The sequence below is a fragment of the Centropristis striata genome, chromosome 12 (genome assembly GCF_030273125.1).
Source record: "Centropristis striata isolate RG_2023a ecotype Rhode Island chromosome 12, C.striata_1.0, whole genome shotgun sequence".
Taxonomy (NCBI): Eukaryota; Metazoa; Chordata; class Actinopteri; order Perciformes; family Serranidae; genus Centropristis; species Centropristis striata.
This window is the reverse complement of record NC_081528.1, coordinates 21,111,950-21,131,372: the sequence shown is the minus strand read 5'-3', so window position 1 is coordinate 21,131,372 and position 19,423 is coordinate 21,111,950. Positions and strand designations below refer to the sequence as shown.

Sequence of the window (19,423 nt, the reverse complement as noted above, 5' to 3'; positions counted from 1 at the left end):
CGATATCATTTCAATTGTATAAAAATGCATATTGAATATGTTTTTAAATATCTATCACAATGTTGAAAAAATTGCATTGCGTTCCGATCCTAACATGTGGCAGCGAACAGAAGCAAACCAAAGAGGCTGGTTTTCCAACATGGAGTATATACAGTCATGGAGAAAAAAAAATGTTAGACCACCCTTGTTTTCAGTTTCTTGTTCATTTTAATGCCTGGTACAACTAAAGGTACATTTGTTTGGACAAATATGTTTTCTTGATTATTTTTGGTTATTATCAAGAAAACCATGGTAAATGTCTAGATATCAGCTCTTTAAGTTAAACTCTTATGAACTATTTTTGTTATCATTATATTTGTCCAAACAAATGTACCTTTTAGTTGTACCAGACATTAAAATGAACAAGAAATTGAAGAAAAAGGGTGGTCTAATATATTTTTTCCATGATTGTACATTAGTGTTATGATGTGTTACTTGATATGGACTATTATTAAATTATCAGAAAGCATGCTATATTGTGATGTATATCATTCTTCAACAAATTAATTGACCTATATCAGGATAGAAGATTTTGGACCAGCCTTATTTCAAACATAGAATTAAAAGCACAACCTTGTCTTAAAAAACATACATGTGAAAAATATTCACCAAATTTCCACATTAGAGGGGACAGCATTCTGTAATTCACTCAATTCCCAAATGGCACCTTAAGGTATGGGTCTTATTTTGTTTGCTCTGAAGGCGGTGCCGGCCTTTTATGCTGAATAGTTTACTTTGGCAGCAAGACACACAGAAAGGGAGAAACTAGTTTTGAGGTGAACTGCACATCCGTATACAGAGCTGAGTAAACTCAAGTCTGGCATGAATGCAGCATATAATTTGAGTTTGTTTACCCTCTTAGTACATCACAACAGTGTTCCCTATGTTGGCCCTCCTAGCCGTGTTGTTCTCTCTGCAGTATTAAATTGCCCCAGTCAGGATAGAAATAGAAATTGCAATAGAAACTTCTGGGTCTTTGAATGGCACCCAAGTAAATGCAGCATTATTTAGTTAAGAAGATGTCCATATGTTATAGTTACATGCTAGAGTTATTCTGGGATGTCAATGATGCTCTAAAATGATACCCTGCCTAGTGCATCTAAAATTAACTTGAATATGCTCCAGGTTTTGTCGGGCATAAAGGACATGATTATAAACACTTCATGGGCAGGTGGTGTCCCTAGTATTAGGGGAGCAGGAGGGAGTGAAATCAACTCCAGTACCTTTTTTAAAGTACACCAAGGTAGTGCCCTTTGAAAACTTGCTGTTCAGAATGTCCTCCTGTATTGCTGGTTGCAGCTTTCTTGAACGGCTCATCCAAACCGCTTTACACTCAACACTCCTCTTCTCTGGGTCCTGAGCAAAACACCTGCCATGACATGGTTGCTAACAGCAGTGGTGGAAAAAGTATTCAGGTCCCTTACTTAAGTAAAAGTATTAATATCACACTGTGAAATGACTCCACTACAAGTAAAAGTCTTGCATTAAAAACTTACTGAATTAAAAGTACAAAAGTATCAGCATCAAAATGTACTTAGTGTCAAAAGTAGAAGTACTCGTTATGCAGAATGGACCCACTTAGTGTTCTATTCTACATATTCCAAATATATTATTGGATTATTTTGATTTATTTCAATTCTCTCAAGGTATGGCTCATTTTAACGACTTAATATACTGTTATGAGGTTTATTTTAGGAAAACGTCTAATCACTTATGATGTTTTTATGTTAACTCTCGACCTGAAAAGTAATTAAAGCGGTCTGCTTTAAGCTTCTAAATGTAGTGAAGTACAAGTTTAAAGTTGCATTAAAAGGATACTCAAGTAAAGTACAAGTACCTCAAAATTGTACTTAAGTATGGTACTTGAGTAAATGTACTTAGTTACATTGCACCACTCGCTGACATTTGTGACCAGGTTATTTCAAGGAATAAGGTTACACCATGGTGCCTGAAATGCTTGAGTTGCTATAATGTTACATCTCCAATCATGTTCTTAAATATATTTTAGCGAGTGACAGAGCGAGCTGTTCCCAGCATGCCACTCAGTGACGTAACATCTAATAAGGGTCCCCTCTCAATACACTACAGTGTTTTCATAACACACTACTTATAAATTTGTCCCATACTGTCGGTCTCAAGAGCTTGCACTCAACTCTGTACTTTATCAGGTCCTCAGCAATACATTCACCAAGTGCGGAGTAGATCAGAGGAACAGTTGTTAAGAACATTGAAGCATAGAGACTTCACTTGCAACTGTGTCAACATTGTTGTTGCTGTTTTAAATTAGAATTGGGCGATATGATTATACAGCCATGGTTTTCTTGATAATGATTTTGGTTTATTATCAAGAAAACCATGGAAAATGTCTAGATATCAGCTTTTAAATTAAACTCTTATGAGCTATTTTTGTCCAATATTTTTGTCCTATATTTGTCCAAACAAATGTACTGGTAGTTGTACCAGGCATTAAAATGAACAATACACTGAAGAAAAAGGGTGGTCCAATAATTTTTTCTATGATTATATATACTGTGCAATGGTAGAGATGGTCCACTGGTAGGGATTTCATAATACTGTTTCAACTGTAGTTTTGTGAACCTTTTTATAAAGCTCTTTATAAAGAATTTTAGTTTAATTGAGTCTTTTGTTTTTAAGTGTTTAAGTGCTGTCTCACGTGAGGCAGTTGTTTTTGTTTTATACTCTCTGGAAGTTCCGAATAAAGTGATCTTAATTGAAGTTACAGAACAATTTCTCTATCGTGATGTATAACATTCTCGTAATATAAAAATATATATACAGTCATAAAGATTTTGGCCATGTCGCCCACCCCTAATACGAATCTTAATTGGCTTTAACAGCTGTCATCTAAAACCACAGACAAAGCTGAGTGAGTATACCCACAGGCCACTGGTGGTACAGGATATTCCACTCACTGGTATTCTCCATGTGTCTCAGGCTATTCTCACTGCTGTGTTACATAACGCTCACTACAGTTTCCTCATAAACACACAGGTGTCCGATATCACTGATAAGACCTTTTCCTCCCTAACACTCAGTGGTATTGAGTTTGGGAGTTTTATGTTCCTCTCTTTTCTAATGCCTCAGTGTTGCAGCAGAGTAAACAAAGTGCTCTTCATTAGTAGGATCAACAGCAGCTATTGTATGGGGGTGATGTATTTATATAGCTGATGTAAATCAAAGCCACAGTAGCACTGCTTCGCTAAAATAAGTTGTCCTTGGTGACCGGTGTCTGCACGGCACTAGATTGAATTAGGATACGGAAAACTAATTGCATTCAGAGGATCCATTTTTATGTCTGGGCTGTCTGAGGAGCAGCACTGGGAATCATCAGACTGGCTGATTGGATAGAACAGTTCTGGGCTGTAGAAATATCCTGGGCTTTGACACTGGAGCTTGCTGCATCTGTGACCTTGACAGGAGTGTGTAGGGTGGGTGGTGCTGCTGTCAGACGGGCTGTAACGGTTATGGAGGGGGGTATGATGGTGATCAACGTTGTCACCACACTCAACACATGTTCTTTCACAGTGGACAAGAACAAACCAAAGGCCGGGTCACGCCAGCAACACCCTCAGCAGCAAGCATCCCAACCGAAGCAGCGTAATGGACCTCCGGATGTGGTACCAGAGAGTGTCTCCGAGGGTGGGAGAAAGGACCAGAGCATCCAGCAGCTCAGAGGACTCCTGGCAGCCGGGAACCGCAGATTTGAGGCCATCGCCATCGTCCTGCAGCAAGCTTTGGCTGAGGTAGGAACATTTTAATTATGACGGGGAAATACATTTTTTAAATGTTATATTCCAACAACATGGACTCTTTAGACCAGGTATGTCCAAACTAGAAAAATAATCGAATTAATTAGAGGCTTTGTAATTAACTAATCGAAATTAATCGCATTTTAATCGCATATAAATATTTGACCTGAGAACAGTGAGAAGTAATTTTTTTCACATGGATTTTTAGTATACCATTGAATAATGACTGAATACATAAGCTTAAGCAACAAAAATATTGTTTGTTTTTTGTTCAAGTCCAACAGACCAGTGCAATTTTTGCCATTAAGTGTAGCAATAGCATATTTAGAAATATAGTACATTTCAGAAATTCAGGTAGCCTTTAGGTAGGTAGACCTTCTGTAAACTGCAAATTCCTTGTTGCATAGCTTGCACACAACCATGCTCTTATTGACGCTTCCATCCATTGGTTTTTTGTAACAAAATGTCCCATCATCCACGGGGCCAACCAAAGCGCTCTCATCAGCTTCTTCCTTCATGTTCACTGTGGTTTGTTGTTGTCTGAACTCATGAACGCTAGTTGTTGCTCCAGTATAATCGGTCCGCTGAAACTCGTCCAGTGAGAAACGGTACAAAAATAAGTGCGATTAAAATGCGTACATTTTTTATTTTTTGATTAATCTTACTTAACGCGTTAAAGTCCCGGCCCTAGTCCAAACTATTCCATAAAGGGCCATACTGCTGCAGATTTTTGTTCCAACCAATCAAGAACACACCTGATTGGACTGAGCAGCTGTTTGAACCTTGAGATCAGTTGATTAATTGACTAATGCCTGTTGTGCTTCTGCTTGGTTGGAAGAAAATCCTGCAGCCATGTAGCCCTTTTTGGAATAGTTTGGACATGTCTGCTTTAGACTATTTGCAAACTATCTAATATACAGAGTAAAAACAATTAGTGCACCTTGCACGCACACCTGCTGACCTTTTTATTCAGAGAAACGTATAGAGAAATCTTTGTTAAAACATGCAACAGGTCTTTGTTGTTCAGTGTTATTTTCTGTCAATAATCATGACACTTCTGGAGATTCCATGCCTAGTTCAGTTTGTAATAGTTGGTATTGGGTTGGTACAACAGCTGAGATCAGAGTTTGGCTCAAATTACTATGTTATCACATTCTGTTGCCCAGTGTAAAGATGGTATCAAAATATGTATCAGACATTTATGATCCAAGTGTTCAATCCAACTGGTAGAAAACATACCAATAATATAGTTCAGAAAGCAGAGATCTATCATATTTTCACTGCATTATGCTTTCCATTTTCCATAATTTTATACAAATCTTAGATTAAACAGTATGCAAGTACTTTGTATTAGCTTTAACATACAGACTAGGTAAAACCAGAATGCTAACAGTGTCTGAGGTAAAATAAGGGTCGTCTTGATCTTGGTTTCTTTTAAAGGCCCACGTCCAGACATGTTTTAAACTCTGAAAAGGGGCTGGAGGCACATCTACTCTTCCTCCCTCATTGAGAAATGTTGGGTCAGGCCTTCTACCACCACCACTGCTTGTTGCTTGGTTGACCAGTGAAAGAGCAGAGCTGCGACCGGCTCACGATCTGCAGCGATAGTTTTGGCATTTGGTCAGAGAGATACAACCATACATGTCTGGGGCTCCAGATGAGCAATCTGCTCTATGCCAAAATCAGCGACTAGCATTTATATCAGAGTGGTAAAAGATGTTAGCATCTTTTATTTGTTTAAGGTTTGTACACTTGCAACTGTCAGTAGCTGACAGTGTTACTGTTGTGAAGCATACAGTAAAATAATATCTGCTACGATGTTAGTGCGTCTTCGCCCCCTCTAGTGACAAGTCCTCTCTGCACTGGAGGTTTTAGGCATCTTTTTATCAGATCTAGCTTCCCTGGCGTAGGTTTGAATCTTTTAGGAAAGTGCACAAACCTCCCCGATAAAACGATAAAAAACCTCTGTACTGACAAACTTTGCACATAGACAAGTCAGTATAGTCAAGATCAAGGTCATTTTAGGGGACATGAACATAATGAAAACATTTTTTTTTTTTTTTTTTTTTTCAGTCAATCATTTAATTTACAATTTGTGATTCAGTACACACACAGCCTGAAATTATCTTTATGACGTAACAGCAAGTGTTGCAACATCAAATCCTGTGTGTTAACACAAGGCAAACCAAATGGCATTTCTATTTACAGCAACAGCAACAGGGGGTGATTGTGAGGGTATGAGGGGCAGCACACACAGACATACTTGGAAGTTGTCCAACACACAACAGCCCTGTTGTTGTCATCTCCTGAACAACTGCACCGTGCCAGATCAAAGAGAGAAAAGCGGCTCCGTTTAAAATCTAATCTTTATTGCAGTATGATTTGCATGTTCCTGTGAGGACCACAAGTCTGTCTTTCAGTGGTGCCTTTCACAGATTCATCAAGTAGGAAAGCATGACCCTGAGAGCCTTTAAAAAATGGATGTTTAAACATGCTGTTTGTTTTGGAACTGTTTTAATAGTGGAGTCATGTGATTGGCTTCCAAGAACTGGATGCCCCAAGGGTTTAATCTTCACACAGTGCAGTACAAACAGACTAATCCTATCAGCTACCCTCCACCCAAACCCACCATTTAGTTGGTGTCTAAGCAAAACTATGATTTGGTGGTCGGACTCTTATGTAAATATTAAACAGCAGCTCTACAGGCTAATATGAGAGCATTTAAAATTGAATTAAATTTGTCCAATGCAGTTAGCAAAGATTTATATCTACATTTTCCTGTAAACCGAGAGGAAAAAAACTCAAATACTCTGTTACCTTGTTTGAGACATAAAATGTCACAAGCTATTTCAGTCCCTCTGGTTAACTTTAGAAGTGTCCTTGTCAAATCTTTTCACACCATATGTGCTGATTGAGGGGAAACAGCTGGAATGTACCATCCAAATATAAATTGCTTTAAGACATGAGATGATATAGTACTTAATGTGTCACTGTTGAGATGTCTCCATCAAGTAGCTTTGTCTTAATCGTTCAACGAGCTTTGTCTTCATCTTTTTTAATTAGTTATGTAGTCAGGATTTTCATATTTAACTGAGAATCCACAAAAGCTTTAATGTTTATTAGAAATATTGAATCTTGTGGTTCTGTGTCATTGATTGTACATCAGACTACCATCACTGTTTCAGAATGGATTTATGATATATGTGAGATTAGATCTTGTCCTTCCATTCTTCATTATCCCCGACTAACAATGCCTGTTGCGTTGACTACTGTCAAACAATGGCAGTGTTCAATCAGCACAATGACATAGTTACAGTATGGTAGTTGTAGAAATATTCGATAAACCCATTTGTATCCAAAAATGTCATTGTTGATTGAATTTCCCCTGCTAACTCTCGTGCTTCTGTCATCATATGATAGATAAAAACCTTGCATATATATTTTTTCTTTTCTTACTTTGTTTATGAAAAAGTTTTTGTTTTCGTCAGATGAGGGCTGATTCAGTGGCACAAGGTGCAGACAGCAGGTCTGCCAGGACTTTCCTCTAGAGGCCGCTGGGAACTTCCCATCATGCCTTTGCAATCCACTGGACCTCATCTGACATTATTGCTATGTCTCTGACACATGAGCACAGGATGTGTGCACATGCATGAAATGTACAAGGTTGTAAAAATAACCTGCATGAGCTCACAAGTCTTTATACAGTACTTTACTTCTGCAATGGCTTCTTTCTAAAATCTATTTGCCACAGAAGACACAATACTGACAGTAACATGCAGCACAGGGTTGTTTGTTTTACTATTTTTTTCCTGGAAACTTGTAGGCTCTTGATTGTTTGTAACTGATGTTGATGAGGCCGGAGATTGAATGTTAACTCAAACCAAACTCCATTGATTTAAATATTAACAAAAGAAGGCAAACAAATTCCCTGCAAAAACAAACAGAGCAAATAAATCGATCAATTCATATTGCTTCCACATTTTGGCTGTGGTTCAGAAACTGACTAGTTTGGCTCTTTGACTTTTCACACACCTGGTTCAATTTTATTTGCTGGGAGGGCAATGGGGCCACATGCTTCTTTCTGTCAAACAAAGAAGTATCTCTTAAAACCCTTGTTCTGCAGCTACAGTAGACTTACAGGGCACTAGCGTGATGCAAAGGAAATACACTGCATTAGTGACCGTATTTCAAACTGTGATGCTTCCAGCTTAGCAGAGCGGTCCATCATACACAGTTTAGCAGTGTTTGTGTGTAAGGGCTCGTATACTTGTTGCTTGTCCTGATTTGTTGCTGCCTTAAATTGAAAAGTGGTTTAATAAGCTGTTTCTTTGAAATGTGCTACTGTATGTATTACCTATCGCCTCAGGGACTGAAAACATAAAATACGCCTCTAACATTAAATATATGGCATGAAAGAAGGGGATGTTCATTGGCTAGAATTAAACTAGAACTTCATACTTCATAATTTCAAAAAAGTAAATCACTGCTTCTCTCGGCCGTAATACAGAAAGTCACCCATGCATTCATTTCCTTTGGCCTAGATTGCAGCAACTCCCTTTCCTCCTGCCTTACTCCAGAGTTTGACACCAGACAGATCCCTTGTGGCAGCGCTCTGGATAGTTGAAGATGTGTCAGAGTTCATATCAATCCAATTTTGGCCTCTGTGAGCTTCAGTGACTACTGATGTATCTTAATGCTAGCTGCACTGTACCACTGATCAAAAAGGTAAAAAGTAAAGGTATTCTGATTATGCAGCCAAGTGTCTTAAGTTATTTTGACATTTGTTCCCCAGATGTTCAGGAGCCTTCTGAACCATCAACATTTTTGCCTGTTGGAACTTGAGGGCACATTCCAGACTTTATACCGCCAGTGGTAACTTACTTTTAGAGAATATGTACTGCTAAGTATTGACTGATGGTAGATATATGCTCTGCTACAAAACAAATCTGGAGAAGACATGTTAACGTTTACCCAGTGCTGGTCTATGTAATGTGACAGTTGGTATTTAAGGCACAGTGTGTGACCTCCAGTCATTGTTGTTTGACTCACATCCTTATGTTTGGGTGGTGGCAGGGTTGTGAAACTGATTACATCAACAAAAATTAAAAACATGTTTGTTCCTCTCACTGACTCAGCTTTAACCACAGCGCGTCCTTTTTCTCTTCACGCCCTCCACTGGAACCAGTGGACACAACACAACGAACTGGCATTTAATATAAATTCAGAACACAAAAATAATACATTTGTGCATCAGGTGTGTTGATGGACGAGTCTGTGTGCATGTAGAGTGGAATCTGGTGGCCACTCATTAGACCAAGAATAGGAGGCAGGTCCTTACCAGCATAGTGTGAGAATGTCCCAGCTGTTGACTTGATATGGTTATGAACAGCAGCCAAACACTGAGCAGAGGCAGAGTGCTGTTTCTTATCATCTGTTTGGATGGAGCGTGTAAGCACTGGACCTGGTTTGGCATACCTTCTCTCAAAGAACAAATGCTGTGAAACACATTGCGTCGCACATTCCCAAATAACCAGAAAAATGATTTACAGTCTTCTCTTTCCTTCACTCGCTTTCTAATATGCACAATATTTCTTGTAACTTGTAACTTGATCTGAAGTAATTAGACATTGATCTAAGTCTCCCATCAAGTGTTATTCTACACCTGACGTGGTATCATATCGATATACACTGGGGGCTCGACTGCTCTCTGCTGTCGGCTGCATGTACCTAGAGTTACATGGGCTTTACCAGCTGAGGAACTTGATATCAACTTTAAAGTGATAAAAACATGCACAGCCAGACAAATGAAATAACAGCTATTTTTAGACTAATGATAAGGTTTTATGCATTATAGGGCTGCATGTTGGCAGTTACTCTGCAGATTAATTGTGCTTAAACAGATGAAGGATTAATCTTAAAGTTAGTTGGTTATTTTCCGACATAAACAACTCAAATATACATATGGCACATACAAAAATAACCAAGTCTTTACTTTTGAAGCAGTGACTAAACAAAGCAACTTGTAAATCATTTTGTTTTTAAAATCAAAAAGTTTATTACATATTTTAAATTCCTTTCCGTGACTACTCCACTGTTCAGCATTTGTTCTATTCATTGCTTTTTCGTAAAAAAAAAAAATGCAAAAGAGAATTTAATTCATACTGACTTTCTAATTTAAAACAAATTCAGCATATAGTCAGGAACATCTTATGTTTACTTTATACATTTATTCTGAGGTTTTAATTTCATCAAATCATTTGGGTGTACATTTTAGCATGCTTTTTATGAGGGAAAACCTGAACTTTAAGTCACCAAAAAGAGAACGGCACAAGTGCGAAGAGACATGTGAATTATGGTCAAAACAAATATCTGAAACTGATCAGTTGACTGGATGGAAAACATCAGTATCTTATTCAGTCAAATTAAATTTTAGAAGTCAAAACATGATCTCAGACCTTCCTCCGTGACAATTACTGGTTAAGATGTGATGTTCTCATACAGGAGGAAGAATTACCAAGCCATTTGGTGGTTAGTCAACAAGTGACAATTTCTTTGATTCTATACATTGACTGTTATGACTCAGTCAGAAGCCGGAATGGTGATCCGTCTCAGCATGATTTCATCTTGTAATGGAGAGATTGCTGAGCAGCTACAGGCTTCATGGCTACAGACTGTAAGGTAGTGATGCAGAGGGGTGAGGGGGTGATTTAATGTAGGTTTGGATGAGTGGTGGGGGATGGGGGTAATGAAGCCTCTCCATGTATCCCCTGGGAAGGTCAGTGCACAGCACAAGTCCTGCTCCATCAGCCCTGATGTCAGACAGCTCTCTGCAATTTATCTGTTTGCTCCACTCCGGCCGCCTTTAGTGCTGTCTTAAAGTGACCTCCCCCCGCTGACGAGGAGCCTGTTCTTTTGCACACTGTTAGCCTGCCCCTTTTGTTTTTTTAGGTGTAATACGGTAATGCACTCTGCAGTCACTCTCCAGAGCCAGTGAAGCGGCTTTTTCAGTCCTGCCTCAGATGTAGTTGGAGCAGTCTGGGAGGAGGTGTGTGTGTGTGGAGGTGGTGCGTCCACCTGGACCACTGTTTGTCCTGGAGTACTGGGTCTCCATAGCTGGAGGGGGGGGAGACTCCGGCACCCAAGCCTCAGGCTGAGGCTGGATCATGGGCTGTTCTGGCAGCAAAGCGTGCCTTAGTGGTCCCTGCGCTGCAGAGAGGGTAACTGGCTTCTACATTGTTCTACTCTGCAATGAGGAATAGACACAGATCTGGGGCATAGCAGGACAGAGGGGACTGGATTTGCTTTTGTAAACTGATCAGTGCAGTCATATTCGGTTTGTTTTACTTGTCTCATGTTCATAATTAAATTATGCAGGCTGTGTGATGTACTGTTTAGTGCGTCAGGCTGTTTATGTGAATCAGCAGAGTCAGAGAAGGGTATTAAATGAGAGGTAAACAGTTTTTGGATTTTGATGCGTCAGTTTGAAGTCTGGAGGAGCACTGCAGCTACAGCGCAGCCTCCTCTACACTGCAAAACTGAGTCAGAAAGGGAGAAATATAGCAGACTGAAGGTGTCTGCTAAGACTGAAAACACAAGTTGAAAGTCTGTCATTCCTTCATCCCCCTCCCTTGCAGCTGTGGTGCCGTTAATGTATTTGCATTTGGCAGTCAAAGATAATATCCGGGAGGGGAAAAACAGTATTCATTAGATGGTTGTCAGGGTGTTGCCCTGTCACAACCTTCTTTCTTTTCATGAAAAACCTGTTAGATCATAATGCTGCACTGCTGATTTGTGATCAGATGGTTTAAGCTAGAAAAACTGCATTGGCACCTTCATGAGCATGTGCCTGACTGTTTACATTTTTTTTTCTCTGCAGCGTGATGAATCCAAGAGGCAGTGCAGGGATCTGTCCCAGGAGCTGGCCAACCTTCGAGGAGAGCTGGGTAAGTTGGGTCACCTTGGTCTAACACCAGCTGTGTTTAATGTGGTTATCACCAAAGTACACACTCCGGGTACAGGGACTGCTTTTAGTTCCCCTTTCTGATGTGTCGTGATTGTTCAGTTTAGATAACAAGTCAGGAAAAAGATAATGAGAACAATACAGTTTTCCTATTGTTGTTTTTTTTTCATCTTGACTCGAATGGCACCGAGGAAGGAAATGATCACATTCTGATTTATTTGCATTTTATTTTGCAAAGGGCTGTAGATGTCCATAGGATATGTTGAACATGTAGCAATGTAATGGGGGGTCGAATCCATCAGTTTCGAATAATGCCTAATTTCTCTCTGACAGTCATGTAGTTCAATGTAATCTTTATTTTATTTAATAATATTACAGTGTCACACAATGTGTACACAATAATAGTACAGTGTCCTGCCTTGAAGTGGCTTTGGCCATGATGGGATTGTTATTACTACCATACTAATGGAACCAGCCTGTCAAAACAGTTTAATGAATGATTCATTACCATTTCTGTAGCAGGGCTGAACAATATGGAAAAAAGATCTACAAACATCAATTTGAAAATAGTTGGACACTGTGTAAAGGGTAGATATAAACAGAATGCATCAAATTTCGAATTAAGGAAATTATTACAAAAAAGCATGTTTCAGTTTGAACATTCTCCTAATGTATGATTTAGACAACGTCGCAACTTTCGCAATCAGGGTTGTAATTATGTTGTTGACTGATAATTTCATTGGGAGGGAGTGGTCATTTTTTGCATCGTCATTCAAAATAATCAATTAAAATAATCATGGTGGGACATATAATTTTGCACCAAACAATGATTTTTTCTTTATTTAAATCTGTAGAACAGGATTCATAGGCTGGGACATCTCTGCAGCACTACACACATAAATCAGAACAGTATTTTTACACATATTGGTCCTCCTTTTTATTTGGATATTGCACTTGTCCATGTTGCAATTTCAATAACACTCTGATTAGTTGTTCAGCCCTGTATCTGTATGCAGAGGAGGTCTTCCTCTTGTTAGTTTTTGCCCACAACATAGATACCCCCTGTGGTTCTTCCTTCACTTGTTAATTGCTTTGTCCTCTGCTGAAAATCACATGGCTATTTGTCAAGGTGTTGGTGTGTTAAGTGTTGCTGAGAAGAGTGGTGTTGGCCCATTCTCCAGGGAGTAGCAGGCTGACCTCCGACCCCTACACAGGAGGGGCTCTCAACAGTGGAATGCCATAGCACCTGAGGCCCTGTTGACGGACCCTGCTTTGTGTCCAGCCTAAGTGCTGTCACACAGAATAGCCCTGAACCTACAGGCACATGCACGCTCAGACGGCCCACACACCCGCTTTCATGTCTGTAACGTGTGGCAGCAGTCGCATAGTGGCTCCTCCCCTCCTTCACAGCCTCGGGACTTCCACATGACTGCTCTTATATGCTGAGCGCTATTATATCTGCGCTTTAACACATTCTTCCCTTCAGTCATTCTGAAAGAACCACACTGACCTCAGATGGACCTATTGTATTCTGTGTAGTAAAAGCTTTATACAGTCTATGCGTAAAAGACACATTCTTCTCACTTTTTACTTCATTCCCTCCTCAGACAGTTTCCCTGCCTGCTTCCACAGTGAGCTCACTCCTCATACAGCAATAAATTACACTCCTGGTCCACAGCCAAAATTGTCATACAACCACACCCCCTTTCATCATTCCTCACACGTAAAATTATATCTAACAGGGATCTGCCTTTTCCACCATCTGCATTATCTGTGGCATTTCCAAACCCAATCCCCCTGCTGACTGTGGGCCAAAATGCAGCTAACTTTAGATTATCTGGACCCTCCTCCCTCCCTATGAGCCATGAGGTGTTTTTGTGGGGTGGATTTGGACTAGAAAGGCTCATGTGACCAGATCTCTGTTACACATGGTTGTGGACTGCCGGGCTCCGTTTGTTAAACTGTTCGTGCCAAAGCCTGATAGATAGTCCCTGTGTTAGCTTGGCCAGTGTTCCTGGATCTGCTGCTGTTATTCCACTCTTAGTGCACTTTATGAGCATGAAGATTCACCTTACTGTTTATACTGTAGCTCAGTCTTTAGCTGTGCAAAAACACAGAATCTGGAACATACTTTACAGCAAGAACAAAACACATAATTAACAAGATTTAATACTGTTTTCTTGTGACAAAGTTGTCCCATATGACCTAAATTGCACCAGTTAATACAGATAAGTATGAAGCAGTAAATGTATCAAAGCATGAGGCCCTCGTGGTTAAAATGGGAATGTGAAAAAGATGCTGAAAGGAGCCTTTCATGACACTTTTGCTAACGATGATAGCATAACACGATCATTGTTTTATAACAAGATATCAAATTCTAAGATAGCTTTTATAAGGGAATAATACAAGTACCTTTATTGAGCCCTGCTGGTTTGTGAATGTACCTGCCGTACATGTTGGAGCCCAGCAGAGCAACATCTGGGTTCGGTATTATCTTACGCCCACTATTGAAGTCATACAAGTTTTAAGTAGTTGTGGTTTATTGTTGTCATATAATGTGTTTGAGACCAAAACTCTGAAAGAATACCACCTGCTTAACATGAGATCAGACGGTCTTGTTCTGCAGAGCTGCCTTTCTTACTGTACACCATCAGTGTGACTTCACTAGTGAGTTAAATTTCACATCAGCTGGCAGCACCAGCTGCTGGGTATCAACAGTGTTCGTGAACAAGCACTTAAACTGGAGACAGGTTGTGGAGTTGGTCACAGTCACCCACTCCCCTAGCAGATATAAACACTTGGCAATGGAAGCAGTTTGGAAATAGTGAGACTGATTTTACAGAACAAAAGCCACACATTGCACAAACATACAAATTTGCCAGCTGTGGAGAGGGCAAGCATGATTTAAGAAATGTCTTCTGTTACTGATTTCAAGATATTGTGAAAGAATTAGGAGACCTGTTATCTCCATCTGCCTATAAATAACTGCAGTGAAGTTCTCATATGCAGTCAAGTGCAAGAGGAACCTCCCCTTGCATGTCAGTTTTTCCATTCCTTTTTGGAGTACATTTAGTGTCACACATACATCAAGGAAGAACTCTGTGGCAGAACAGTGTGGACAAATCATATTTAATAAACAAGCAGATACTCATGCAAATTTTCTCCTCCCTATTTTAATGAATATTACAGTCTGCACCACTGCATACAATCACTGAACACCATGCAAAAGTAATGTGACTCTTTTATGAAGATAAAGTACAAGCTCTCTGCTTTATTTAATTTCCAGTTTGCTCCGTCCATTCATCTGAGCGTCTGGAGAAGGAGAAGGATGAGCTGCGTGTTGCTCTGGAGGATGCACTGCACAGACTGCAGGAACAACATCAGCAGGACCTGGCTGAGATGGAGCAGAGGCTGCAGGCCTTCTACCAGGCTGAGTGGGACAAGGTCCACCTCACCTACCAGGAGGAGGCAGACAAGTGCAAGACTCTCATGCAACAGCAGGTTTGTCCCTACTCCATTTTATACAGGTGCATCTCAATAAATTAGAATATCATAGAAAAGTCAGTAATTCAATTCAAAAAATGGAAATAACAAATTATATAGATCCATAACACACAGAATGAAACATTTCATGTCTTCATTTATGTAATTTCTTCTAATTATAATGATTATGGCTTACATTTAATGAAGACCTACAATTCAGTGTCTCAAAAAAATGTTATATTATAAAAGACCATTGTTAAAAAGTATGTTTAATATGGAAATGTTGGCCTCTGAAAAGTATGTCCATCTGTATGACTCCATACTTGGTTGGGGCTGTTTGACTTAAACTACTGGAAATGGACTTTTCCATCATATTCTAATGTATTGAGATGCACCTGTAGATTTTAATAATTTATGCAAGAAGGTTTACTTTTGCCTCTGAGTATCCTGCTGTATTTTCATTAAATTTGTTGAATGAAAAGCTGCTCTCTGTAAAGGCTCAGACATCAGCGGAGGGTGGATGTTCTTTGTTCTGTCATTGTTATCCTTGGCGTAAATCCTTAGTATTTTAAATGTTACTATACTAAATATGTGTGAAGCATCTTAATGTAATACAGTGCTCAGTAATGCCTTCGGATCAGTAATGCTGTGGTTTGAAATTATATATTTATCTATTTTTAAAGATGGGAGAGCTTAAAGCCAATCATGAAACCATGAAGCTGGAACTAGAGAGCAGCCATGCAGAGCAGCTGCAGTCTGTTAAACAGCAGTATGAAATGTCACTGGGAGGTGAGTGAACAGTATTTGACCACATTAATGAAAACTACATCCATTCTCTGAAGCTGCACTTTATTTCAAACCAATTCAAGCTGAGAAAGAGTTTTCTGAAATATTTTGGATGTCTTAAAACTTTTTTTAGAGCTCAGAAAAGTCCACAATCAGGAGCTGCAGTCTTTGGACGAAACTTTGAAAGAGACAGGAGCCGCTCTATCTGTAAGCTTGACTTTTTTTCTCCCTTCTATCAAAGAAATTCACACAAACAATAGCATGTCATGACATGAGGTTAACTTGTGAATTAGTAAGCTTTTCTCAGTGACTTTGTTGTGCTGCGTATGTCCACAGGGAAAGATTGAAGAGCTCACTGTGGAGAACAATGCTCTACTTGAGAAGCTCACAGCAGAGGAGAACAGGAGGAAACAGCTGGCTGAAAAGAGTCAGGTAATCTTATCTGTGAGCTTATTATAGCAGAGCGCCACTCCAGAAACATCTCATGACTCCAGTGTTGCTTGCCTTTAAGCACTAGAAGTGGCACAATCATGAAGCCACTGATTACCAGAACAGGGTTTCTGCACGTCCTTAAGAAGTCTAAAATCCAATCATCTGAATTTTTGGCTCTTAATAAAATCAGAAAAACACAAAGCCAGTGTAGAAAGCACCTGCCATCACCCAGTACTGTTCTGTACTCACATCAGGAGCATCATCTAAGTCCAGACGTCCTGTTGATTTATATGTGCGTCTGAGCAGTTCTGCACATGCATGGGGCATAATTTAATAGGAGCCCCTTGTCTATCGTATTACAATTACCCTAAAATCTTAAATATTATATTAGAGTATCAAAATGCTTACAGTACACTAAGGACATCTTTACAACATAAAGAAGTCCTAATACTGACAGAAATACACAACTGAAGATGAGGCAGCATCATCAATACCACCCCCACATAATATTCTCCGAAAAAGGTCTTAAAAAATCTTAACCTGTATGCCTTCCTCAGGCATTTTTGTACGTTTCTCTTTTTTTATTTTATATTTGTTGATCATTTTGGCTGGAACTTTTCTTTTTAGTGTTTTTCTTAAAAATCCATTGTCATTAACCCTTACATGTCTTTTATACTCCATTTGTGCATTTACTACCTTCTCACACGCACACAACAACTGCTATTAAATCACCATACATCAATATTTTTTTTCTTTCATAAATCTCTTAACCCACTTCAGACGTTTTTGGCCACAAGGGACACCAGAGGGAGTATCTGATACAACATAAAAAATACTAATGCATCAATTTTGTTGCTAATCTTTGACATATCCAATACTCTAATCACCACCAAAACCCCAGCTCCCTACAATTTATTTTATGGAAAATAATTAATTTTTTGGAAGAAATTATGGAAAAATTAAAATATGTAAACTGGCATATAAATGGTTTAAATTCTGAAAATGATTTAATGTTTGGTAGTTTTGAACAAGTCTGAAGTTGTTTAAGAGATTTATGAAAAAAAATCTGAAAAAAAATATTGATGTATAGTGATTTAATAGCAATTTTAGTGTGCATGGACTTTTTGGGCCATGAAGGTCATGAGAGGGTAGTAAATTTGATGAGGGCATAAGGGTTAAATTGAACCTGTTGAATCCTGCAGGAGCCCTGAAAGAAACAACCAACAGAAACAAAAGCAGTTTGTACAGGAGAGGGTTAAACTGTGTGTTAGCTGCAGCACTGCCCAGAGTGTAGATTTTAATATTCCCAGAGTGCTGTAGTACAGGGAGGACGCCACTCCTCATCAGTGTTAAGTGGCTCCCGCATGTACTCAGCATTCTGCTGTGGCACAGTGGAGTCATTAAGGTAACTACCTCACATTAGCCAGCTATTCCACATGTGCTATTAAAAGATGCATCATAATATATTAAGAAGAGCAACAGGTCACTGTTACATACTGACCACTTGTAGTTAAAAAATACGAGGTTTTTTATGTCAGTGTGCATGACACCTTAACATCCAGGGTGTATTGTCCCTGTGAGCACAGATTAATTTGGAAGTGATGCATGGCGCCCTCTGTTGTGTGCTTCTGGATTTATGGCTACATAACATTTACGAGGCTGGCTGTCCTCATTTCTGAAGTCTTAAAACAGTCCCTGAACATCTTGGCACTTAATTTGTCCCCGCAGAAGGACTCCCACACCCTGTATCTGGAGCAGGAGCTCGACAGCCTCAAAGTGGTGCTGGATATCAAAAACAAACAGCTCCACCAGCAGGAGAAGAAGCTGATGGAGATCGACAAACTTGTGAGACCAAGACGAGCACTTAATATGCTTACTGACATTGAAAAAACACACACAAACCACTCAGTCATTCTGTTGGTTTTGTGTTTTCTTTCCAGATGGAGAAAAATGTTAAGCTGGATGAGAGCCTTAAGAAGGTCCAGCAGGAGAATGAGGACTTCAAAGCCCGCATGGAAAGACACGCTGCACTGTCAAGGTAAGACTCCACCACATGAACTTTGTGTGTCGTGATGGAAAGCAGACCCTAAAGCATTGAGCCTCCCGTCTCACTTCACACTCTTCATGCTTTACTGACTTTTGAATGACTGCATTCAATTAAGGGCATGCTCCTCTATGCCACAGGCTGCATCATTTTCCAAAAACTATTAATCACCAAGCCAACTCGTTGCACTGGGAGACATGTTGCTTCGATGAAGACAGCCACTGTTGTTTATTTACTCAACCACTCATACAATGGTGGTAGTAAGTTTTGGCATTCATAATCAAATTTGATAAAGGAAACACTGACTGTGAAATAATGTTCCACTGGAAAAAAAAAAGATTAAAATTGTTTTATTTTGATGGAGTTTTATTTCATTCTGATGCTTTTTCAATGACAAGCTTCTGATTCATGTGTGTGTGGGGGAAAAAGTGAGGTGAGAGCAAAAAAAAGGGCTGCTCAGAAACTATTGAGAAACAGATTATATTGTTTATTTCATGGGGTTTGTTGACATTAACAAAAAAAAATCAATATCCCTGGTCTTATCCTTCAAGCTGAAATTATACTTCCCATGTCGATAAGTGAGGATCCTAACGGCTCTGTGTGGACAAACACATGGCCACTCGTGTAGCAGCCTGCTGTACAGATTAATCTCAATACATTAGAATATGATAGAAAAGTCAATTTCCAGTAGTTCAAGTCAAATAGCCCCAGCCAAGTATTGAGTCATATAGATGGACATACTTTTCAGAGGACAACATTTCCATTTTAAACATACATTTTAAAATTGGTCTTTTTTAATATTACATTTTTTTGAGACACTGAATTTTAGGTCACCATTAAATGTAAGACATAATCATTATAATTAGAAGAAATAAAAAAAAAAAAATAAGATGAAATGTTTCATTCTGT

At 39.2% G+C, this 19,423-nt stretch overlaps 1 protein-coding gene across 2 annotated transcripts in view; it reads left to right on the top strand.

The window, feature by feature from the left end:
- The window catches only part of LOC131982229 (microtubule-associated tumor suppressor 1-like), a 43,134-nt gene that overhangs the window by 22,387 nt on the left and 1,324 nt on the right, over positions 1 to 19,423 (top strand). For both annotated transcript variants that reach the window (XM_059346826.1, XM_059346825.1), the window contains exons 7-14: positions 3,586 to 3,803; positions 11,686 to 11,752; positions 15,056 to 15,270; positions 15,936 to 16,041; positions 16,172 to 16,245; positions 16,375 to 16,470; positions 18,199 to 18,315; positions 18,411 to 18,508. In XM_059346826.1, the coding sequence (XP_059202809.1) occupies positions 3,586 to 3,803; positions 11,686 to 11,752; positions 15,056 to 15,270; positions 15,936 to 16,041; positions 16,172 to 16,245; positions 16,375 to 16,470; positions 18,199 to 18,315; positions 18,411 to 18,508 (991 nt within the window). The remainder of the gene's footprint in view (positions 1 to 3,585; positions 3,804 to 11,685; positions 11,753 to 15,055; positions 15,271 to 15,935; positions 16,042 to 16,171; positions 16,246 to 16,374; positions 16,471 to 18,198; positions 18,316 to 18,410; positions 18,509 to 19,423) is intronic.